We start from the raw sequence: 25938 nt of genomic DNA on the forward strand, positions 1-25938 counted from the left end.
AGAAACGCAAAAAGTTGTACCAGCAAATTTGATTTATCGTGGTATTGGTATATATTGTATGGAAACATTATAATTTATGATATAACAAATTTAATAAATAAAAATATGATACTCTTTACTTTTATTTAATATAAAACAACAAATATCACAAAAATTCACCTGAGTAGTCTAATAAAATGTAAATTTAATTCTAAAAGTTCTCTACAATACTGAATCACACATGAGTTCCATGCATGTTTGTTGATGTTTCTCACTATGCAGATGTGCATAAATTTTCAAAGGGATATGGCACTTTTACAAAATAATAAAAGCTCCATAGATACTTTAACCCAAAGTGCAAATGAAAGACGAATAGAGTGAAGAAATGACATTCCTCAAATTTTGTAAACATCATGTCGCACATACATCATCTGTCGTTGTCAGAACGTCCTCGTTAACAATCACAATTTTATTAGATCCCTTAGGTAATCCTCCGTTAGTGGAAGACTCCTCTGGAGGAGGAATGTCTATAGTCATATCAAGGTCCGTACGTCCGTAGGATTCAGGGAAAATAAACATTAATAACAGTCCTACACCAATACTTGCTACTAAAGTCCAGTTTGTCCACGATGTTCCTGGAATATAAAAAAAAATATTAGTGAAAATATGGACGTGTAAAATTCAAGGCAACACGGATCAATTATTGAAGGCAGCAAATAACATTTTTCAAAACAAATACAATTTGAAGGGATAATTGAAAAATAAGCAGGAAAAATTAACACATTGCAGTATTACAATAATCATAAAATGCTTGTTCAAAGAAATAAACCAAGGTTGTCTCTCTTTTACCACAATTATTAACTATTACGGTAAAGTTCGTAGGTAATGTCAATGAACTGGACTCTCTATCAAAACTGAATTCTGATTCACCTTAACCCCCAAAAAACAAAAAGCAGAGGACGCTTACCCTACCGGTGCATCTGCTCCATGCTCCCAGTTTTTAGTGGAGTCCGAGTTGCTCATTTACGTTTGTTACTTTATATGTATTATTTAGTTACTTTTTGTTCTTTGTTGTGTATGTCTGGTTTCCATGTCTGGTATTTATCCCTAGATTACACCCTTTTAATTTCCGCAAGAACCTTGGTTCTCTCGATAAATACAAAATACCCAGGTTAATCTTGGTTCTCTGGATAACTCCTTAAATCATAATCACTAACCTATATTAGGTATCTGCAATGCTAATAAAAACAGAACTCCAAATATGTTGTTAAGAAGAGTTAGGAATGCTCCTGTAATCCCTTCAGCTATAGGATACGATACTTCACAGGATAGTTCATAAAACAATGGTATACCGCCATTCAGAAACAGTCCCCCAAGTATACAAGAAAGGTATATCTGCACTAAAAAGAAAACAAATATATGGATCAGGAAAAGATTTCTCGCGTTGCATTCGTTCACTTTCATGAAGCACTGTTATACCTTATTGAAATGCTTATGCATTATTTTCTAAGTTCAGTGCCTTAATTTATCCCACAAAAGATATAATTTATTTTAGGGTGCTCTTAGGATAGCAGATGACCATACCGTGGCACAAATGTCTTTGAGAAATTCGAGTTCTTTAACTGCATCTGTGTTTTGTGTTTTGATGGTTATTTATTGTTTGTTTTTATACTTCTCTGTTGAGTGCATATAAATGTATTTGAACTTGCTTTGTTTTTATCTCAAAACGAATCAAAACATAACTAGTCATATAAATGAAGTATTTTTTACAAAATTAAACACGTGATGTATATGTGATGTATATGTGATATATATGAGTGAACTCTGGTCTGATAAATGTGATGTATATGAGTGAACTCTGGTCTGATAAATGTGCAACATTAAGATTATCAGTTCTAACTTTATAAGGTTTGATCACATTTTTGATCTCTAAATATATTAATTTTAGTAATTATCCTTTGAAAATTCTTTTTTCTTTCAAACAAAAAACAAAATTATACTCACCGGTTGAAAAATGTATAATTTTTGTACATATGAGAGTAAACCATACATATGAACCAGCACCACCAATATACAAACATATCAAAAACATTTTCATATGTTTCATAAATATATCGGCAAATCTAAAACAAAAAAAATCATTATTATCTTTAACAAATATGAAAAGAATGTAACCTATATGTAACCTTCTTTAACGTGTGATGAACGTAGCATCTTTCCCATCACGTTGCACCTTTATGGTTTGGGGTCAGCTTTTCCGTATTATGGCCTGACAACTACAGCATGTACCATGTCAGGGTTACCCGATTCAACCACCTTGAGCAAACATCCCAGTTGCTATGAAGGCATATCGCCATGGCTGCCGGCCAGGTTTCTGAGCGTTTTTTATACGCCGTCTACGACCTGCTTAGCACTGCTGCAGTCCTTTTCTTTTGACATCTGAACCCGCAATGAGCGTCAGTTCTCGAGGATTTCAAACTCTCACCATTCCATTCGTTCCGTCAAAAGCCTCTATTTCATTTTCTCAAAAGACCAGAAAAAAACTAAACGCTTAGTTTTGTACAAAGTGAAGAGTAGTTAGCACACAGTTGATGATACAAACCTTGCAATAAACAAACTTGCCAAACAACCAGCCATTGTGGCATAGAAGCCGATCCAGCCAACTTCAGTCTGTAATACAAGAATGTCGGAGTGCTAACTATATACAGGAAAAATTGCAACAGATGTTTTAAAACATATGGAAAAATAGGTTTTGGGCATTTAGAAATACATAATATCATATGTTTTGGAAAATCAAATAAAAATCATACTCTTTACATAAATGACATTTTATTGGAAACATATAATTTTCATAAATTAATTTGTTAGTCAGAAGCAAATTTTCATAGTGGTGCTAAACATATGAAAATATAAGAAAATATGTATTTCAATGTGTTTAAAAAAACATGTAACATTTTATTCATAAGTATTAAGCATTTATAGGTCTTTTCACATTTTATTAAACTTGATCAAGGACTTTACACACACAAAAAAAAATGATCCCTTAATAGACATTACAATAGACATCGTAATTACCACAGGCGATTACCGTGCAAAATTCATGGTTTATAAGACTTAAACATTATATAAACAAAAGTAAGTAGGTGAACTAACCGACAAATGTATTTAAAGAAATCAAGAGCAATCACAATATGGCATTACAAAAACTTATGGTATCAATGGAAAAAGGGTATACTTGAAGATATAACAAATAAAAACGAAAAATGATAAACAAAGTATAGTGCCTCTTGAACGAACGGTCATATAATATTATAATTACCTGTGCAATACCAACAGGGTTTAATATAACATCTAGAACTGAACCCCACACTCCGTACACACCAGAAGGTAGAGCGTACGCTAGGGATATCAACCAAACCGAACCACTTCTGCAAAGGGAAACGATATACTGTGATATCAAGATCTATTTTAATGTTCTATCTAAAGAGAACATGCTGGGTGTTCTTTGATATATATCTTTACAAGTCGAATGTAATTAAGAAATAAAAACCTGAAATGTCAGGGATTATTATGAGAAGGAATTTTGAAAAAGGGGGCTTAAAAAAAATAATAATAATAAACGCTCTAGAGAGCCTGAATGGCTCACGTGGTCAAAAATAGTCTTCATAGCTTTCTACAGCTGGACTTTTGACCTTACCGTACTATTGTCACAAGAATCATTTAATCAATATAGAGCATCTTAGTTATCCACCCGATTTTCATACTATAAAATTATTCTCCAATTATTACTTTTTTTACATTTTCTTTTCAATGGCAATAACTCCAACATAGAGCAACAGATCTTTAAGAAAATTTCAGCATAGGTTGATCACACCATGCTGATCCAATCCTCCCTAGAAAATTAGGCTAAACCTTTTGGTTTTCAAGTTACTCCAACAAGTCGTCAATTTTATTGGTGGTTGCCATGTATTCGACCGATAAAAAATCCCATTATGCTGAACAAATTTTTAATCCCTTCCAGATTTTAGCTAAACCCAACTGTTTTCGAGTTATGTGCATAATTCTGAAATTTGACCCTTATGATATATTTTTTTAGAAACGGTGGCCTTGTCTTTTTCACAGTTCAAATATCCACACGAATAGATTGCTAAACATATTTTACGTAATATTAATTCAAAGCTTTGTAGTTTCAGAGGAGAAGATTTTCAAAGTTGGAAATGTAAAATTCGGGAAAAAATCCATTTCAGAACCAAAAACTCATTCATTCGTCAAAGGATCATTCTGAAAATTTCGGCATCCCATCATGCTGAACAATTTTACTTCCTACCAGCTTTTCGCTAAACCCAACTGTTTTTGAGTTATTTGCATAATTCTACAATAAGACCGACCCCTATGGTCTATTTTTGGTAACGACGGTCATGTTTTTTGTCAAATCAAAAATCCCCAGTTTAGGATTGTTAAAAATATCCTATAGAACATTCATGAAAAGTTTGGTTACAATCTATTGAGTAGTTTCAGAGAAGAGGATGTTTAAAAAAAAATTACGGACGACAACGACGACCGACGGACACATAGTGATGGCAATCGCTAACGGGCAGGTGAACAAATAAGATCGCATATCATCTGATTATAGAAGTAGAAGGACTTAGAGGATCAAAGGTAACATTCACAATATGTTTCACTAAAGGGCGTGTCACGTTTGATTTAGATGAAAATATTAATAGTTTATTGTTGATTCCATTATTTATTTTTGTACCTTCAAACTAAAAACTTTATATGTATTTTTGTTGTTAGATATTGTCTATGTATTCGCTTTACTAAACTACTATACTAAAATATAGCTCATTACATACTTCATAATTTTACATAGAGCTGAAGTATATTCAATCCTTTTAACAGAAGCTGTGTAACTGGGTGGTGTGGGTGGCTTGTCTGGGAAATACAGTATCCCAGCAATAAAGAGGACTCCAGTTGCTATACATTCTACAAATGAATTGCTAAATTGATTACTGCTATAATTTTATAGAGAATAGAATATATCTTTAAATTCAACGCAATTTGTTTGGCTACGTATTTTTACCAGTTTTAATTGAAATGCATCACCTTCAAACTTTCCATGCAAAAACAATTGTAAGTCTAATATACTACAGACCTTGATTTCTTTTTGTATTTATTTAGACTTTACATATCTTGAGTAATGAGATGGTGATTCGCGCTTATCCTATAGGTACATCCAAATTCTTTAATGTCACCATGCACAGCATGGAATACATAACTGTATCCCGATTCTTATTTATTTTTTATCTTATTTGTATTTGTTGTTTTAATGTTTTTTTTTTACTGTTTCGTTCAATGGCATATGAGTGATTGCAATAATTCTAAGAGCAGTTTTTCGTGCCAAGTTTCACTATTAATACTTTAAACTTACCATAGTATAACAACCACGTAATATCACTCTGTAACTGAGAGTAGTTTGTAACATCTACAAATAAAACAAATGCATTGATAAATATCAATTGCAGTTGGTTTTGACTAAAAGCGTTGACCAGATAAAAACAACGCCGAGTTCGAACGCACTGATAACTTTTAAAGATATGAACCACTTGTAGTGTAAATGGAAACAATTGTTCTTGATTTTTTTTGGGGGGTGCTTCTGGGAAAGTTTTTTTTGTCAGATCTCGATCGGTATTAATGCTGCAGTGGAGGTATTACTCCTTAAAACAGCTGCGCAACATGATTAAATTTGCAATATTTATATATGATTTATATTTTAGTTTGACCAAGTTGATACCTTAAGGAATATTTGAAGAGTTGATTTACCTACGTTTATGTGACGATGAGGTTGAGGTAGATACGAATGACATCATTGTTGATGAATTGCTTAAAAGAATAAAATAGACAGTTCATTACTGTTAATCAATGAATGTAGTAATTTGACAAGACCGTTGTAGCTTCTACATGCTGCCAATCAAATTCCAGTCCATTTCTATGTCATTTAGAAATGCGAATATCACTGACTACTACCCTTGCATCTTAAAAAACACATATTGTAAATCCTATAACAAAATGAATCAAATAAACAAATCGGATAATCCGTAATTAAAATATTAAATAAATCAACAGCAAAAAGCTTGATTAAAACATTTGTATTTGTATCCGATTAAAACGAGTTGATCAATCATCAATTATTGATAGAAAATTAAGCAACACTCGAAAGTGCTATTTTTTTAATTGCAAAAAATGTAAAAATAAATTGTAAACTGAAATATGTTACGAGAATAATGGGTTAATGGGTATGAAAACATTTACCTGATGTCTGTATTTGTTGAATTTTCGTATGCCGGAGCTGATACCAGTTCTGGGCCTGTGAAAGTGTTAAAAAGAATAATCAATGGAACCAATTGTTTAGCGGAAATCAACGAATGTGACCAAGGCACAAAGACCAGACATGGAAAACAGATACACATAAATTTAAAAAGAACATAAAATATCCAAAATAATACATACAAAATAACAAAAGTAAATGTACAACTCGGACCTCACTAAAAACTAGGAGCATGGACTAGGTGCATCGGATAAGGTAAGCATTCTCTGCTTAACTACAAACATCCGCAGAGTTTCTCATAAAAAAGTCCAGGGTAGACGAAAGATGAAAGAAAAATTATGATACGTTGAACAAATCGGTTCTCATGGTACAGACAGATACACCGTTACGATCCACGAGTTCATGATGACGACCATAAAACTAATGTAGTGATTACTTTGTAGAAATATAACCCTGTTCCAGAGGCCTAATAGTAAGAAATCTAGCTCGGCACAAAATCCGGTGCAGACGAGATACTGCTACAGATGAAAGGAAAGCTGACAATACGAAATGAAAAGTCATCGCGTTTGTCGTATTGTTTTCCTTTGCCATCGATCTCTAGTTGTAGATAAGGATATGTTGACTTTACAGCAACATAAAAATTGTAGCATGATCCTCTATCTCAAGTTCATTGGGATAGATGCGATGTATAAAATCCTAATTTAGGATAAACGATAATACGTCATTTATATAACAGAAACTGAGATCGAAGGACCTAACTAAACGATGTTTCTTCCTTTGAATCAGATCAGCTATAAAATCAGCCTCTTAAGAGTAAAGGAATAGGTCAAAAAGTAAAGGGGCCCGATTTGTTCCCATTTGAATGCCGACCGTTTGTTGAAAAACGCGTCCATCACACTGGACAAGTACGTCATTGATAAAAAATTTCAGCATTTCGAAAATATAATCGGTATGTTTGGAAGATGATTTGGAATCGTTTTTAACAAAGTATGATGAATCCATACCGAGTACTACATATATGTATCTAGGTGTGCCAATTTTTTAGAGTAACAACGATGTATAATGTTTTTGAGCGAGGATTTTAACTGAATATGGGAAATAGAAGTTTAAAGAGTTGAAAAATAAATAGGTTTTAATGCTATTGTATTCTGATAATAATCTTAAATTGAGGGTTTCCAAAAAACGTTTTGAAGTTTTGAAAGAGGTTTGGTGGTACATTATGCAGATCCATCTATTTAGCTTCGTATGTTTGGATTCTTGTGGAGTTTAGGAATCCAGTATATAGACGTAGATCACAATAATCGTCTTTGGTAGAGAGGCCAAAAGAGGATAGCACAGATTTATGGTTTTCCACTATCTCTTCTTTGGAGAGTGTGGTAGCTGTATTGGTCTTATTACTGCTATTATTTTCTGCGTCTACCTCTGATAATAGACATTGGATGTAATACGTTTTGCAGACACCAATGTCGTTTGGGCATTGTCTGCAGGTACGACAACATATTTGCCATGCATAGAAGACAATGTTTTTGCTTCACCGGAATCTTTGAAACTGATGTAGCATTGACACTCACTGACCTACTTAAAACTTTCATACGTTTGAATATTAAAAAATAAAGACCTCACAGCCTTTACTAACTCGCACACTGAATCAATGTCTCCTTGTTCTCGTTCTATCCATTTTCTTGCGTAATCCTCCACGGCATCCATAAGAATTTTAAAGTTATAATTCCAAATCATGGAGCGTGGTTCACTACTCGGGTCCTTCAGAAAGAACCTTACCGCGAGATTCGTTTTCTCCTGTAATGACGTGACCGGGGATATAAAAATTAGTATTTGTTCCATTCACTTTCCTAATTGGAAATTGAAATAACTATGATTATTACTTGGTTATTATATAGTACACATGTCAGCAATTCAGACAGACCTATCATAGGTTACAGTAACTGAATACAGAAAACTAAACATCAATCTGTAGTGCAGTTAAAGGCAAATTTGCCAGTGCATAAAGAAAGCTGATTTATTTAGAAAACTTATGATACACGTAATGGTTAGTTCAGATGCATTAATTAGCGTGATAGACGTCTTTTAATTTTTGGAGACAACCAATTCAACAGATTGCTTAACTAATTGAAGAAGAAGAAGAAGAAGAAGATGCAGACGATGTTTTCTTTTACAAATGCATGTACTTCAATCGTTAGATTATGATGACGGAATTTAGACCAATATATCTTACCAATGATAAATCCAGCAGCAACGCCGGCATAGTTGAAGAACGAACCAATAGCTGTCGCAGTTGCACGTTGATTTGGTGGGAACCAGACCGAGGCTAGCAAAGCTGGACCCGCGAAAAAGACTGTTCCGGCAATGCCATTCAATATGCAGGATATGTTGATTAACCTTAAAAGTAGATGACTTTTTTTAATCAAAGTAAATTATAAATATACACAATAAAAAGAGCATATGTTTACACTAAAAGTTTGAGAAAGTATTGGTGGCCAGACTTTGGTCCTATTTTGGGGTCAACGTCAGATCCGATCGACATCTAAAGACCTAGTGGAAGCAGCAATAACATAAATGGATTTAAAAAATTGAAACAAATATACTGATCAATGTGCAAACTTTTAAATTATAAAACATGTAATTTAAGTTATTCAAGATCGTTTTCAATTTATACACGAAGAACAAAATATCTCATCTCAATCGGGTTTCAGTTATAACTGAATAATAAAACTATAAATTAACTAATAATAAAAGCCAAATATCTCCTTTAAGTTATATAAGTTAAGATATTTAAAAAAGGATATAAAAATAATCAGACGGCTGGCAAAATCATTATAACCGTACCATGTAGCATACTTTGGTATGTTTGTAATGCATCTTATTCCAGACCCAGCTAATAATAAACCTGAACAAACAATGACCGATAATCTTAAACCTGTAAAATAGAAAAATCGTAAAAATAATCGCTAAACATTGATTTTTTTTTATAATTAGACGAGATTTTCCATATCACGATCAAGAACAACTCGAGGCACCCATATAAACCCAGGAACTGCAAAGGGTTTATCATATGGTTGAGATGTTATCTGATGTGAATTCCGCAGTGGCGAATCCAGAGTATCCAGAGGTTGACAACCCCCTTTCTATTGGAAAATTTGTTATTTTCATATGTAAAATTAACCAAAAAAATGGCAATTTTACATGTCCTAGCACCACCTTTTTTCTGAGGAACCCCTCCTTTTCAAAGTGTCTAGATCCGGTCTTGATTCCAGGAGCATACTTAAATCGTTCATATACATGGTTCGTTTGTCGCAATTCAAAGGCAATAACTCTAACAAGATGTCGTCCTACAACTTCAGATAATGAAGACTAGTAGGTTTTTTGTACTCGTAAACTATAAGTTTTTTAGTGTCTATTATAATTTTCAAGGCATTGGCTAAACACTGTGTAAAACGACACTTTTCGCCTTTCAATAGTAATAACTCTAACAAGGAGTCATCCTACAAAGACTTTTGTAGGCCAGGTCATAAGAATCATTTCATCCATTGATAGTTTTTTTTACCTTTCTATTACACTTTTCAAGATATTGACAAAAAAATACAAAATTAAACGTAATTTATTTCGCCTTTCAAGGACAATACTGTAAGCGTATTAATTTTCGCGGTGTACTGATTTCCGACAGTTTCGCTGTGGTCAGAAACTGCGAAAAGTAGCACCTACCAAATCGATTTTTACATCATAACACTAATCATTATTTGAAACTATGTTTACTAGAGAGAATCCGGCAAATTTAGCAATACCAAGAAAATTAAAACGGTACAACATTCATCCAACAGAGACTTTGGTAGAGCTATACGCTCAAGAAGGTAAGTCTCATTTATTTTCAAGTATCTCTTATACGTTTTGAGATATACATGTATATGTAGAAATTAGTAACTTCACCCATGTGGTCTTACAAAAGCAAATGTGGTCATCTTTTACGCTTCAGTTGGTCTATATAATCGACACAATTTGCAAGGTAGAAACCCTAAGGATGCCGGTGACCAAATTAAGTAATACGACAGACGCAAACTGATGCGTGGCAACAGCTCGTGTGGCCTTTGACAAAGCGAGTTAAAAAACGTTTTATCACACACATGTACCACCTAAGGCTTGTAAGGTTAGTTTTAAAATAGGAAATCGAAAATAAAACCGCGAAGTCGATGGGAAATCTTTAGTCTGGAATAAAAGTTGAGGGTCTATGATTATTAATATTATATACATTGTTTGAAAAAAGGTCTGAGAAATGAGGCCGGGTTGGGAGGGGGCAAAGTGTTAAAGTGTTTGTGTTACAAACCTTAGTTTAACTCCAGGGGAGACCGTAATAGCAAGAGGGTTCACTAGTTAATCGAATGATTTACCTTTTTCATCCATTAGGTAACTAGCGATAAAAACTGTTGCGATAAACCCAATGTTACCCCAGTTGGGCAGCATAGCAATTTGTCCGTCATCCCATAGAAAGACTTCCTTAGCTGATTGCGCAATCGGCCCCCAAGTGTTCCAGATCACTGCTTGTATAAAGCAATTTAAGGAAAATATTGTTAATATCCACCATCTCCGTGAGTAGACTATTGCTTTTTCCTCTGAGTCACTGATGAGAGGTTCATTTTCGTCCATATTTGTTCTCCATCACAATATAAACACGATCTATATACCGGAAGACATGTGACAAATGATTACATTCATTGTGGACACATATTTATTTAAATAAGATAAATACATGTGTACAAGCTATAATTATTCACCTAAAGTACACCCATTATATTAAGTGATCGATCCCTTATTTATCCCAAAGCTCGTGATCGTTATTGAATGAGGGAATGCAATTATTCCATGTTACACCATACTAGGAAAATATTGACATACGGATTTTTTTTATCAACCGACGATCGATCGACATTAACTTTGTCTGCATGGATAATGTACATGACATAACTAAAAAGTCTTCTAATAATGTGCATAAATTAAAGTTAACTTTTACTAAAAAAAAAACATTTTAAAACTGTTTTTTTTTTTCGAGAGAAGAGCTTCGATGATATAGTGGTTTAACCTGTTTCCTGTGCAACCTGTAACAGGTGCAATCACAAATTTGGGATTTTTTTTTTTTTTTTTGTAACAAAGAAGAAAAAGAACATGAACCTCCACATGTGGATCATTGGTCCTCAAGGTTAAGTCAAGATGTGCTTACTAACATATTCAAATCAGCTTCATATCCCAGAATAATATTCTTTTTACAAGTTTGCCATTGCGATGACAGTTATCTTCTCTTTACGGAGACTGCATATTTAATTTGGCTAGACGTCCCTATAAATCATTGTTAATAACAGTTAGCTCTTACTTGGAATTTTTTAAGTAGCGTTTTCAGTTGAGCGGTACGTTGTACATTTATTACACTTTATAGCATATTAATATTTTACTTTTACTATTATTCTTTACAAGAGCAACAGCATATGACACTGGCAATACGGATTGCTTCGATGTATTTAACACACTGTCAATTATGTAATTATGTTAAGTTCATTTATCAACTGCTCCACAAACTTTCTGAAAACGTCGACCTACTATAAAAATGTACGCGGTCTTGCAGGAAACACATAGGGTCACGCAATGGTTGTGGTTATCGGACACATGACACGTGCCCATATTTATCAGTGGGTTACACTAAAACTAAGTTTTATCCCGCGATCGTCTTTCTTTATCTGCAAATTATAGGATCCAAGGGTTGCATCAAATTAATATCTTTTTGTGTTTTATAACGGTAACGGAAGCTAAGATTATGTCAATGGTATCTGTGCATGCATATGTAGTCAATATACTCTGATAAACAAAAAGGGGTTTAAATTCTTTGCATTTGGTCGAATGTATATCATCAATCTTCTTGAACAAAATTAGTATAAACTATGGAATTGATAGCATTTATTGTTGAATAAAAATGTATTGTATATTTCATTTTTCATCATTTTTTTTATTTTTGTAAAATGTTCACCTGATTGTAAATATACTTATTATCCAAACTGTAAAATACAAGCATTTCATTTGAGATCATGTATGTTACAATAAAGATGTATAATCCAGTAAATTAATATTGCACTCCCGATCCGATACAGTGAAGCCTGTGTAAACCGAACCCCAAATAAATTAACTGATGACCCGGCTAACAAATCCAGACTTCTGAAGTCTCTAATTCATATAAATTTCAGTACATTTTTGTATTTGTGTAAATTAAATTAATGAACACATTCTTACACTAAACAATTCGTTCAGTCCAAAAGAGGTTCGGTTTCTAAATAAAGTCCGGTTTTACTGTATATATAACATCATGCCGTTTCTTGATTTTGCTGTAGTATTTTCAAATTACTAATTTCATTTTCTTAAATCTTATAGTCAAAAGGAAAAGCATGACTTCTGGGCCACCGAATCTATTCGATGCCTGTGAAAATGGGGATGAAAATCACGTAGATGAACTGCTGAGAACGAAAGAGTCGTCAGTCAACTCTTGCCTAGACGATGGTACACCGCCGATATTTTTCGCTGCACAAGGCGGTTTTACCTCTATTGTCACAAAGCTGATAAGACATGGGGCAGATGTTAATAAAGCAGACAAGAATGGAATAAATGCTCTTTATGTAGCATGTCAAAATGGACATACAGAGACTGTATCCCTTCTGCTCCATGAAAATGCAACTGTTAACAATTCTTTACCACGTTCTCCACTCTATATGGCATGCCAAAGGGGGTACTTGCCAATCGTGGAAATGCTTTTGGAGAAAAATTCGAAAGACATTAACATTTGTAGGGTAAAAGGAGCAACTCCACTATGTATTGCAAGTGAACATGGACATAGAAATATAGTTGAGACTTTACTCAAATATCATGCAGATGTAAATATTTGCACTTCCACTGGAGAATCGCCAATTTTTTTGGCATCGACCAAAGGTCATACTGAAATAGTATCGCTTCTTATCGACAGAAATGCAGATGTAAATACTGCTGATGACAACTTGACGACACCGTTGTTTATTGCTTCTCAGAATGGTCATTTAAATGTAGTTAAGCAACTCGTAAGGGCGGGTGCTGATATTAATTCCAGAACCGATGACAATTGCACTGCACTGATGGTTGCATGCGACAAAAATCATCCTGAAATAGCACGTTTTTTGATCGAAAAAGGTGCCGATGTGAATATCCTAAGTACGGAGGGATTCTCAGCGCTACATATGGCTGCCAACTCTAATTCAGTCGAAATTGTGAAATTCCTTCTGGAAAACGGTGCAAAAATTAACTCTTATGCTAGCAATGGCATGACTTCGCTGTACATTGCTTGTAAAAAGAATTACTTGGAAACCGTTGAAGTGCTTCTTTCTGAAGGCTCTGATGTCAATTTACAAAATAAAAAAAACATGTCCCCACTTTATACCGCCTGTGTTGGTGGGCATGTAGAAATTGCTAAGCTGCTTCTTGAGAAAGGTGCAAATGTTAACTCTCCTGACAGTGTAGATGCCACGCCACTTTACATGGCTGTAAGTGAGAATTCCCTGGAAATATTATCCCTATTGCTTGATCATGGTGCTGACATTGATTATCAAAGAGATTGCAACGGTTATACAGCTTTGCACTTCGCTTGTGAAGAAGGTAGCGAAGAAATTGTTGAAATACTCCTTGAAAAGGGCGCGAATTTAGACCTTGTTGACAAACAACATTACCTTCCCTTAACATTGGCAATTGAAAATGGACATTTAGATATTGCCGAAATGATTTTAGAGAAGAAAGCTCCTTTAGATTACAGCAATTTCTTATACATACTGAGAGTGGTATTGAGGAGTGATGATCCTATTTCAGAGCGCATTAAGAATGAATTGAAAAAGGATTAAATCTATAAATTTACATATTTATAAAAAATTAAAATTACACAATGAATGTAAAACGTGATGAGGCTTATTCGTTGAATATTATTTCAACTTTTTTTTGTATATAATTGTGTTTCTGTGTATTATATGCAAACACCGGTGTTCCTCTTAGATTTACAAAGAATGGAAAGCCATCATGTCATATAGGATAAACAAATCAAAACAAACGAATTAAACAGAATGAACAGCAAAAAACGCAATTCTGATCATGGTCGACAAAATGTTATCAAAACTTATTTCATGGAATTGCTTTTATCTTACATGAATAAGGAAAATAGGTGTTGGTAGTTGAACGATTTTAGCCATTTTTGTCTTTTCTTCGTACATGTACATAAGCTGTTCTATTTAAAGTTACTATTTCCTTGCACAATTAATTTATACCTTAGATTCAACCAAATTCAATAAAGGTTTACTTTTGTACGTATTTGTCTGCTTACAAAGTGTCTTCTTTCTTGTATTTTTCTCCGGTTTTGAGATCAAAGCTTGCTTTCTGTAATGGTTGTAATTTCCGCGATGTCAAATAAAAATGAACTATTCTTACTGCTTAAAACGTGGTCATGTGGCGTCATTAATGAGCATTATAATGTGAATCTGGCATAATCGCACTTTAAACCAATGAGTTGCTTCAGTAGAGAGTATTATCGATCAATTGACTTTCCTTTGGAAGTGGGTACCTGGGCGTGATTTTTGCCTTCAGCGTCGTCATTGCCCTTGCCTGCGGTTCGCGACATCGTCAGCATTTCTGGTAGAGTCCGGGTTGCTCTTTATTGTTCCTAGGGCGTTCCTCGGGGTTCTGTACTATGACCTATTCTATTAAATGTCTTTTTAAATGATACTTTTAACTTTGTCAAGGAAAGTGCGATGTATAATTATGCGGATTATAACACTTGGTCACTAGGTAACGATCTCGACGGATTAGATAACACTTTGGAAAATGAAAGCTCAATTTTGATAACTGGTTAACTGACAATAGAATGAAAGCTTATCCGGACAAATTTCAGGCTGTTGAAATTGGGAAGAAAACAAAAAGTGGGAATTTAAAATTTTGATTAAGGTGGGAATATGAAATTTATTGTGAACAAGAGGTCAAACTACTCCAGGCGTGACAATAGATTACCACCTTAAATTTAAAGGCTATATTTTAAACATTTGTAAAAAGGCGACAAGGCGGCTAAATGTATGGGTAAACATTTATCAAAGTTGGGGAGGTCTATTCATTTATCACGTCTAGTTTTAATTATTTTCTTGTTGTTTGTTTGTTTGTTGTTTTTTTTTTTAAGGGAAAAAGAACACACAAAAAAATGGAAAAAATTCAAGAGCGAGCATTGCGTTTCATTTACCAAGATACTCTGCATCGTATAAATATTTACTATCTAAATCTGGTTTATCAATTGTAAAAATTCGATGATTATGGACCATGGCAATTGAAGTTTTCAAAATTCTACACGAACAGTTTTGTATATTTAAATGATTTAATTAAATATAAACAATCTAACTATTAATTTTAGAAAAGAAAATGTAGTAGAAATTTCTCAGTTAAGAATAACAACTTTTGTTCGCCTTGTTTTAAATATGCTGTGGCCACACTCTTGAATGAGTTGCCAGAGACAATTCGTGCACGGACAAACTTGATCAATAACTGGGAAAGCAACTCGTGCAAATGTGGCTCCTGTAGATCTAAAGCCGCTTTATCATATTTACATTTCAGTTATTTGCATGCTACATGTACCTTTAGTAACTTTTATGTTTATCCTCCTGCTTTTTTTATGTATTGTATGTGTGTGTCATATATATTTAATGTGTTATTGTTATTTATGTCGGTAAAACGCTCTACTGAGCTTGTGTTTGTATTTTTATACCACTGACTTTAAATAAAGTTTCTGTCTGTCTGTCGGGCAGTCATGATAAAGCCATCACCATAAGCAAAGTTCAAATATACATTATCTCATATCTAGAACAACGTGCTATAACATGATCATGTGGTATTCAATAATGTGCATTGATATGCCCAGAGATCAGTGCGACATGATAATGCTCGGTACATTACATGTATATTTATGCTTTCTTCTGATTCTTCGATTTTTCGTAACACGGTATTTTCTTATAATTCATGCAGTGGAGGATCAAGGGAATTGGATCGGAACCATTTTTTGTGTAACAGAAATTGAGGCAGCGGAACCAAGATTCGAGCGGAAATCAAATGAATATATTTCATGGAGAAAGACGAGACAGGGAAAATAGACTCAATGAAGAACGTGAAATTCAAATACCAAAATAGCACGTACAAAGTAACAAATTTAAAGTAAAGAGCAACCCGGACTCTACGGAAAAAATCTGTGAGAACGGTATAGGGGGACCCCTGCCAAAATTTCCAAAGGTTCTAAAAACACACATTTTACAGTGCCTTACGTCCTCAGTTATGCTCTTTTTTATAACTTTTTTGTCAAATATGGTAACAAAGCATGATACCTTTACTTACTTAGTTATATAATATTGTGTAGTTTGCCAGGTGAGTAATTCAGTCTCTTCGAGAGCTCTTGTTTTTTCTATAATCGAACTTTTTCATATGACGTTTGTAAAGAATTTCCACAAAAATGTCACCCCTTGGTGACCTCAAATATTTTACCTTATATGGCATGCGACTGTTGCAATTGATAATATCAAATTTGTCAAATTTCGAGTTATTTTTTAAATCAAAACAAGTTTATTCACAACAAAGCCAAGATAAAAGATAAAAAGATTTATAATTATTATATTTATTATTTATTAAGTAAGAAATGAAAATATTATCATTTACTTTGAGCTTGTGACTAAACCGGAAGTCGCACCTGCAATCCGGAAATAACTTCACAAACAAGATCAAGTAGAAGATGGTAAGTTTTTCCATGATTTCTAGCTCGAAAATGTTCATTTATGTTGCTTTTTTCATCATTTAATTCCTTTCTTTTCCATTTTTTTCAGTCTGCCCTAACAGAAGACCAGATTGCAGGTAAGAATTGTTTAAGAGGTCTTTAAAAGGGAGGGGTCGTAAGACTCGTATGTGCAAATATTTGCCCAATATATCATTTTTAGTTATTTTGCTACTTTAAAATGTCCATCTATTTTCAAAAAAAATATGCGAAGAAGCTTTAAGCCCCAATAATTTAGAGAGTTCTTCCAATGTTTGCAGATAAAAAAGTCGAGTTAATGATTTATAAGATCTTGCTTCAACATTTATTAATTTTATCTGCTTCATTACATTAGATCAGTGTTTTCTCCATGTATTTGAATTAGAACAGCTCTTTAGGCTTCCCCCAAAATAACTACATTGCCCATACTGCATTCTAACTGAATTACATTTAATAACATGCATTCTGGGCACAAGAAAAACTTGCTGGATTTAGTGAAAACAACCTGTGTCTCTGGGGCGCGTCCTTAAAGTATCAGCTGCCTCCTAACATTTGAATTATTTTTAAATTATTTTTTTAAAAATCATGTTATCATGAGTCCACTTAAGAATGGGAGCATGGACCAGGTGCACTGGTAGGATAAGCGTCCTCTGCTTTTCAGAAAACACCTGTTGAGTAGCTCATAAAAAGTCAGATCCAGGATAGAGGAAAGGATGTTATGACACGTTGAACAAATCAGTTTTCATGGTGCAGTTTGATATACCGTAACGATTCACGAGTTCTTGATGATGACCATAAAACTTATGTAGTTATGACTTTAATCTTGGAGCAACATAACCCTGTTCAGAAGCCTAATTGTAAGAAGTCTAGCCCAATACAAAATGTCTGCATAGTTAAGGCAATCTCTGACAGAACATATGAGGAGTGACATGAAAACTCCATATGCAGGCAATGAAGGGATGTTGCCACAGATGAAAGGAAAGTTGTGAATACAAAATATAGTGGAAACTGAGATTAAAGGATCTAGCTAAACAATGTTCCTTCTTTTGGATCATATCATTCAGCCTTATAAGACTGAAATGATAGGTCAGCAAGTAGAGGAGCACAATTTCTTCTCATTTGAATATGAAAAGTGTATTTGAAGTTCACCTTTTCTGAAGGAATTTACATACGTACACTCAGGGCCATTTTGGGCGAAATAGTTTCCTTGTTGGTTACTCTGCACTCATAAGATGCCCAGCACATCTGGACTCTACTCCTTCTTTTCTTTCAATACCTGTCATTGATAAATGCATACATTGAAGAATGTGTGTTAACCTGTAGAAATTTAATTGTTTGTTGCTAGGCATTTGGTGGATGACTACTGGTATCTCATTCGCAATCATACCACTTCCCCTTATTTTTATACATTTTGTTGTACATGTTTTGTTTTTTTTTTTAATTTCAGATATCCAAGAAACTTTTAATTTATTTGATCAGAGAGGTGATGGAAAGATTGCAGCATCTCAGTTGGGTGACGTACTTAGAGCTCTTGGACAGAATCCAACAGAGCTTGAAGTGAGAAAATGTGGTTATAACAATCCAGGTAAGATTCAACTATACCCATGCAACAAAGTTGTGAAGAGTATTGTTGATTGATAACACCTTTTCTGTTTTAAGGCAAAAAAAATTATGTGTTTTTCCTATTACACCTTTGAAAAAAATAGGGTACATGTAGATAGGTCGTCCAAATTTCCTCTTACTCCGCAACCTTCCTCTATTATATTTGGATATTGATATGTTGAGTGGGGGTCAGAAAGATGTGCTGTACAAAAAAATTGTAGATTTGGCAGTAATATAGTACTGCTTTTCAACTGCTTCTAACGACTTTCAAGTTGGAATTGTCCATGTCACACCTACCGGTTTTCAAAATTGCGTTTGCTCCATTCCGATCCATAAGTATAAAGCTCCTTCTATTTACTTCTGCATCTCCTATTATGAAGAAAATAGATATTTTCAGCATGTTTAAATGCATTTAATACTTTCATTATTATATTACATATGGAATATTGTAACCCACACTATAATTTGATAACGGGTTTGGTGTTTGTATTCATACTGAAGACACTGGTGTACTGACCAATATGTGACACAGACCAATGTCTAGACATGTGGTCTTGTTTTAATGTTCCTAATATTCGTTGAAATTGCTTTTTTGGGGGGAATTTAGCAAGATGAACTGGTTTTTTTGTCTGAGTGTCAAATTTTAAAGTGTGTCTGATTATATCAGAGTGTTTTGCTTCATTTCATTTTTATTTTTTAAAAAAAGCTAGGACAATACATTAAAATGTGTACATGTACATTATCTGTACTGCGACTTCTTTATCAATAGTAATTGAAATTCAAATTCTATGAAATATTTGATTAGGCTGTTCTTGTAAAATTTTTATACATGTATTTGTAATTTTTGTAGATGCACATGTTAGTATAGCAGTTTTTCCAACTTCTATTATAGCCATAAATATAGTTTTGTAAAAAAAATTGAATTTGAATCATCATACAGGAACATTTGTATATGACCACTTCTATAAATAATTTTTAAATCATATTAATTTTTGTCATTGTAATTTTTTCAAAGTGTACTGATCATCATGGAGTATAAACCTGCTACATACCAGTAAGACATATGGTTCCATATACATTGTGGTTAAAACTGTGTATTTTTTTTTCAGATTCTAGAATTTCTTTTGAAGTCTTCCTCCCAATCCTTCACACAGTAAGCAAGAACAGAGACTGTGCAACGTATGAAGATTTCGTTGAAGGTCTACGCATGTTTGATAAAGAACAAAATGGATATATATCATCTGCAGAACTACGACATGTCCTTACATGCTTAGGTGAATGTTGATCTGCAGTAAAACTAATTATTTTGAACCAGAATTTTTTTATCAATCCTTTATAAGACCCCTCCCCCCCAAAAAAAAAATAATATGTCTTTTTCCTGCTTCATCACCTACCCTAGTTTTTTTGGCTTACCTTAAATTTTCGATGGCAATTTTGGATATAGCTTTGTTAAAATCTAGATTATTTAGCCATTAACTCAATGTACAATGTTTTTTTTTTTTAATTAAACAATTTCCCTACCTATCGTATTGGTAGCAGGATACAAGACTTATTATTTTTTTGGCCTAATGTTGGTTGATACCACATATGAAAGTATTTTCCAAGCAAAATTCTGACATTTTAAACTTGGTTTGCAGTTAACACCAAAACTACAATCAAACATGTATTACAGACACTATAAGATCATCTATCTAAATGACTGGGTACCAATTATACATGTTCATAGGTACATGTATATTGTAGATACCGTGTATTTAAAAAAATAATTTCGCAAAGAAACTGTAGTACCTTATCTTTAAATACAAAAAAACTGTACTTCACTTTGAATGCTCAATTTATGGAACCCTAAAATTCAGTGACTAACAAGCATTTCCCAATGAAATTTTCTTACATCACAATTAAGTGACATTTCTGTAGACAGAAGTACATTGTACAATATTCTTCTATGTTTGATTTAACAATGTTTTTCATAAGGAACTTAAATGAATCTGGTTAATTTTTTTCTGCTTACTTGAAACCTGCATTCTGACTTCAACAGTGCTTATTGAAAAATAACTATAAATTACACTGTTGTTAGTTGAAAAAGAAGAGTGGGTAGATTATTAGGAAACACATCTTTTTACCTGTGTCAGTGGTGAAAGCTAATTTTATTATTACCCTTATTTAATGTACATGTAATTACTATGTTGAAATGACTTAGGTCATGTTAGGTTTATCTTTTGAAAGTTTATTTCACACAAGTTTTTAGAAATCCTATGTAACATGTTTGTATAAGTAGTGTGTTTAGTCTTGTACATTTTGGTTTAACAGCTAGGGACAATGCCACCATAGTTTCCAGCACAGTTAGTACCTATATTGTAATAGAAAAATATCTGCCTATAATTGCTCTGTTTATAAACCATGGAAGTGGATGTGTTAATGAAAAGTTGTTTATTGTTTCTTTTTTTTTAGGTGACAGATTATCAGATGATGATGTAGATCAGTTACTACAAGGACAAGAAGATGCACAGGGCAACATTAATTATGAAGGTAACAATGCTGAATTGTAACATTATTATCTGTGTAGATTCATTCCATTAAAAGTCTGCTTGGTTAATGCAATCAAAATTGGCTTGGTAACAGTATATTATATTTTTCCTATTTAATGATTTAACATCATAGTCACAAGTTTGGTTCATTACAATGTACCAATTTTCAACATATTTTAAGTCAAGTAGCCCTATTTGCAGATTTTTTACTTTTTACTGTTACAATTCTTTATTTCTTTTTTTTTTGTATTTCCTTCTCTTAAGTCAGTCCATGGTTTATGGAAAAGGTATATACAATTCATAAGGGACATTACTCTTGAAATCATACCTATGTTTTGTCATATTCAAATTTACTTAGCCTATCAAGCATTCATTTGAATCAGAATGAAATCAATCCAAGTTACTTTGAAGGTGTTTTACCACTAATTCTGGTCCCTATTACGTTCTATGTTAGATTCAGTTGTTTATAAGGCTCATAGCAAATTTAATATTAGTACAGATTGTGCTGGAGGGGTTTCATTATGATATTCATCCTTTACCTTAACTCTCATAAAATACCTACATACCATATGTGCATTCAAAGAAAGAACGGCTAAGTGAATCTAGACATGTTTGCAGAAATCATTACTTTTGTTTTGAAATTTAGCCATTTCAAGGGCCTAGAGTTTTTGTTCAGTATTTTTTTACCCTACACTGAATAAAGTAAAGGAAATTTTTAGATTACTTCAGATTCAATCAGCTTTCAGGTGACACTAAGTTTGTATAGTGGTATTACAACTGAAGTTTAGTGAGATATATGTAAAATGATTTACACAAACGTACCAATGATTACTTAGGTCTAACTTCTTTATTAAAGTGTTAAGTGTACATTTATAGGATAATTCATAACAACAAGAAGTAGTAATACTCATGATGCAAAGAAGGGAAATCATTTCTTTCTTTGGTGTAACACCACTAGAAACATCAAAATTAACACACTAGGAACAAAATGTATGACACAAATGAACCTTGAAATACACACAGGAAAATGAACAGTATGAATCCATTAAGGATTTAGTGTGATAAACTTTATATTGAGTTGTAGTATTATAATACTGCGGCTCAGTGTGTCGGACTACATGTAATACAAAGCAGTCTGTTCAATTGGTACATGTTCTGATCTTGAACTGCATAAAATGTCAGCTATAGGACCTTAAACCATAATCAATGAATCAATCATATTTGGTTGCAGGTAAGGTCAAAAGAAAATTCAGTTGTCTTAATCATATTTGTGATCACAGCTTCATGTAATGCATCTTAAGAAAAGTTTCTCTTCCCTTACAGATTTCATCAAGATGGTTATGAATGGCTGAAGTAATTGACTGGATTTTCTATGCATCGTTTACCATATAGTTATTTTGTATATTATATTAAATTGTTAGCTATATCATAAGTATGTTTCTTACAAGATACAACAATGTAAATGGGACCATTTAATTTGAGTTGAAAAGGCAAATGCACCGATTTGCATACATGTACTAATGCACGAATGTGGTAAATATGTACCATGAACTGTGCTGTTATTTTTTTAAAAGAAACAGTGTAAAAATACATTCCATAAATGTATTTCAACAAAATTGTTTCCAGAAACAGATGACTACATGTAGGACTGATCATTTTTGTATACTAGGCATTTTTTTTTGTCAACAATGATTACATGAATCTCATCAAATGTGGTTTCAAATTCCATTAAATTATCAGAAGAGTGAAAAGTGGCTGTTAGACAAATCCTACATTTCTGGTTGTATCAACTTTGAACTAGAATTATTTTATATTGGGCCTCCAAGCTCTTGGCTATGGCATTGAAACTTGTCAGTCTTAAATGTGCTATAAAACCAAACCCTAATGGCTTGCTTATTTATAGATGAAAAAATAAAATTTTTAAAAATACTATTTTGAGTGTTATGTTTTTGTGGCTATGTAATCATACCTCAAAAAACATTTTTAAAGTTATTGATTATTGGAAGTCATTTATATATTTTACAGTGACCATGTAAAGGCTGCTCACATTCAATAAATGTTATCATGTAGGATATTCTTTATTCAGTTTGCTTCTCAATGAATTGATAGCCAGAAGTAAAATATGTAAAGCAGTCAGGGTCATTGAATTCTTTATGCTTTTATGTATGATTCATTTTATTTACAGTGAGTAATGTAGTGAACTTCAGGGAATAGGGTTGGTCTTCCCCTGATTGAATGATAATCACCTGATGAACTTCCTTAGTTATAAAGGCATTTGACATACCGATTTAAATTTTCTCTTAGATAAAGAATAAATTACCTGTACAGTGAGAGAAAGTTTAAATCTCCCAGTTGACTTCCTATGACATTTCATCAGGTAATGGTCATTCGGTCAAGGGAAGACCAACTCTTTCCTGAAGTTAACTATTTTACTTGCTGTAATTTCTTATAAGTATATCAATATGATAGAGATGGTGGACTATTTTGAATGACCATAAGATAAAACCAATATACAAGTCTTAACAAAACACAACTGAAAGGCCACATTTAGATTTAGTTAGACTACAACACAGTGATAAGTACAATCAGCGAGCAAATATAGTATTATTGTGTAAAGTTTTCCACAATGACATAGTTATTGGTCCAAGGCTAGCCATATTGGACTTAGGTGTAGCCGAGGACCAATAACTCAGCCAATATGGAAAATCTTAGGCAATTTTACCTTTATTGACTAACTGGTCCGAATACTTCTTACTGCCTTAGGCCAATATGGATTTAAACCAGGCCAATATGATGTATTGGATGGCTAAATCCTGTATTTGCACACTTTCGTATTTTGTATTGTATTTGCAGTTTTGATCATATTTAGGCTAATATTTAAATGATAGTCAACAAACAGCCTTGATATCTAAAGAAATACTAACTAAATACACTGTAGTGCAATTCCATCAAAATAATTTGACAAGTCAGTGACAAAATACATTAACAAGTAAAGTGGGATGAGATGGCCATGGAACAAGTTTCTGGCTTGGAAAAGGTGTATAAATAATGTTCATATAAATTGGTTAAATTCTATAACCAGAGGAAATGATATTTGTTACAAAAAAAAGGTCCAAAGTTGTGTACAAACAATGGTCAAATTTCAAGGTTCACGATTTATCTTTCAACTTTAGCCACATATTGGAAATACAGCTTGGTGTGGTTTAATACGTTTATAAAACCTACCATCAAAAATGTTAAAAGAAATAGGATTCTTCAAGAAATACAGAGTGTGCACAAGCAAAAGTGCTACATAGAGACAGACTCTCAGGTTAATAAAATTAAATTCTTACTGCAAATCCTGCAAAATGTGTAAGCCTAAAGAAAATTAATAGCAACATCAAAATCCTATAATTTGGTAAGAATTAAAAGTATCTCAACACATAATCAGATTTTATACAAAGCAAAAACAATTGTACTAATACGTTCTATACATGTACTACAGAGAGAATGGTTTGATGAATTAAAAGGTTTATGGCTGTTTTATGTGTAGTTATGGAATAAAATGCAGAATAGGCATTTCCTTCAACGCATTTTAAATTGCTTATTTCTTACATCTAACTTCAAAAGAATGACTACTTTAATTCTTGTCAGAATCTTTTCAAACATCACAGTATGAATTAAAGAGCTGTATCAAGTTTTAATGTTGTGCACATTTGTACCAAATTGATTATAGGGTTTGACCTCTGTAGTCTTATGAAGCAGCACCTTGTGAAGCATTTTGTTTTTAATCTAGAAGGTGTTAAATTTGAATATTAAAGTATGGGCTATTCCATAAAAAGGTGTCCTAAGGGCAGAACACCCATGGTATATAGGGGTACCACCAACACATTAAAATGAAATATAGTTGTCTTGTGAGAAAAACTTGTTTGCCCCCCACCAACACACTAATAAATCAACTGACCTCTGCCACCCAGACATTTTTTTTCTGGAATTGCCCTATGGTAAAAAATTTCAAATTACCTCTCGATTAAGGTTCACCAACATTAAACTAGAGGCCCAGAGAGCCTGAATTACTCACCTGGTCAAAAATAGTCATTATAGCTTTCTAAAGGTGGGCTCTTGACCTTACCATACTATTGTCACAAGAATCATTTAATCAATACAGAGCGTCTTGGTTATCCATCCAGTTTTAATATTATAAAATAAATCTATTATTGTCATTTTTTCTCTTCAAGTGGTCCAACACTGAGCAACAGATCTTTATGAAAATTTCAGCATAGGTCGGTCTCACCATGCTGATCAATTCCTTCCCCTAGAAAATTAGGCTAAACCCTTTGGTTTTCAAATTATTTCAACAAGTTGTAAATTTCATTAGTGGTCGCCTTGTTTTCGACAGATGAAAAATTATTAAGGATATCTTGACAAACATTCATGCAGTTTGGTTACAATTCATCCTACAAGTTGTCCAAGAGGAGATTTACAAAAAAATCCATTTCAGGACCCATAACTCATTCATTTGTAAACTGATCTTTCTGAAAATTTCGGCATTCACGTACATGTAAGTAATCCAATCATGTAGAACAATTTTAATCCCTGCCAGTTTTTGAGTTGTTTGCATAATTCTGAAATTTGACCCATATGATCTAATTTTAGTAATGGTGGCCATATTTTTAGCAAGGTCAGAAATC

At 33.2% G+C, this 25938-nt stretch overlaps 3 protein-coding genes across 4 annotated transcripts; 2 read left to right on the top strand and 1 right to left on the bottom strand.

Moving 5' to 3' along the window:
* Positions 1-109: 109 nt before the first annotated feature.
* On the bottom strand, positions 110-11954 carry LOC148612259 (solute carrier family 49 member 4 homolog). 2 transcript variants are annotated; one of them, XM_088593521.1, is made up of 13 exons: positions 11682-11897; positions 10705-10990; positions 9149-9239; positions 8538-8701; positions 6289-6343; positions 5804-5859; positions 5408-5461; positions 4833-4962; positions 3299-3407; positions 2582-2649; positions 1984-2102; positions 1197-1379; positions 110-614 (listed from the first exon to the last, which is right to left on the bottom strand). In XM_088593521.1, exons 2-13 carry the CDS (start codon positions 10958-10960, stop codon positions 391-393), a joined length of 1509 nt encoding a protein of 502 aa, XP_088449647.1. In that variant the 5' UTR covers positions 10961-10990; positions 11682-11897; the 3' UTR covers positions 110-390. The 2 variants fall into 2 exon arrangements, with proteins under 2 accessions (XP_088449647.1, XP_088449648.1); XM_088593522.1 differs by lacking the exons at positions 10705-10990; positions 11682-11897 and adding an exon at positions 11906-11954.
* On the top strand, positions 10799-14309 carry LOC148612260 (uncharacterized). The gene is made up of 2 exons (XM_088593523.1): positions 10799-10902; positions 12728-14309. The coding sequence occupies exon 2, from the start codon at positions 12742-12744 to the stop codon at positions 14212-14214; it is 1473 nt and encodes a 490-aa protein (XP_088449649.1). The 5' UTR covers positions 10799-10902; positions 12728-12741; the 3' UTR covers positions 14215-14309.
* Positions 14310-17001: 2692 nt separating this feature from the next.
* LOC148612261 (myosin-2 essential light chain-like) lies at positions 17002-23200 on the top strand. Its single transcript, XM_088593530.1, has 6 exons — positions 17002-17123; positions 17212-17239; positions 18586-18723; positions 19850-20014; positions 21192-21269; positions 22592-23200. Exons 1-6 carry the CDS (start codon positions 17121-17123, stop codon positions 22618-22620), a joined length of 441 nt encoding a protein of 146 aa, XP_088449656.1. The 5' UTR covers positions 17002-17120; the 3' UTR covers positions 22621-23200.
* The last annotated feature ends 2738 nt before the right edge of the window (positions 23201-25938 follow it).

This window comes from Perna viridis, chromosome 7 (genome assembly GCF_037379345.1).
Source record: "Perna viridis isolate PV_CMFRI_1.1 ecotype Kerala chromosome 7, ASM3737934v1, whole genome shotgun sequence".
NCBI classification, from domain to species: domain Eukaryota; kingdom Metazoa; phylum Mollusca; class Bivalvia; order Mytilida; family Mytilidae; genus Perna; species Perna viridis.

Bases quoted from the DNA above. Each gene is read 5' to 3' on its own strand.
- LOC148612260 (XM_088593523.1), top strand. From the start codon at position 12,742: ATGACTTCTGGGCCACCGAATCTATTCGATGCCTGTGAAAATGGGGAT.
- LOC148612261 (XM_088593530.1), top strand. The intron at 17,240-18,585 runs GTAAGAATTGTT...TTTTAATTTCAG, and splicing joins AACAGAAGACCAGATTGCAG to ATATCCAAGAAACTTTTAAT. The intron at 20,015-21,191 runs GTGAATGTTGAT...CTTTTTTTTTAG, and splicing joins ACATGTCCTTACATGCTTAG to GTGACAGATTATCAGATGAT.
- LOC148612259 (XM_088593521.1), bottom strand. From the start codon at position 10,960: ATGGACGAAAATGAACCTCTCATCAGTGACTCAGAGGAAAAAGCAATA. The intron at 6,344-8,537 runs GTAAGATATATT...ACACTTTCACAG, and splicing joins TGCTGCTGGATTTATCATTG to GCCCAGAACTGGTATCAGCT. The intron at 5,462-5,803 runs GTAGGTAAATCA...TTTTATTTGTAG, and splicing joins AACCTCATCGTCACATAAAC to ATGTTACAAACTACTCTCAG.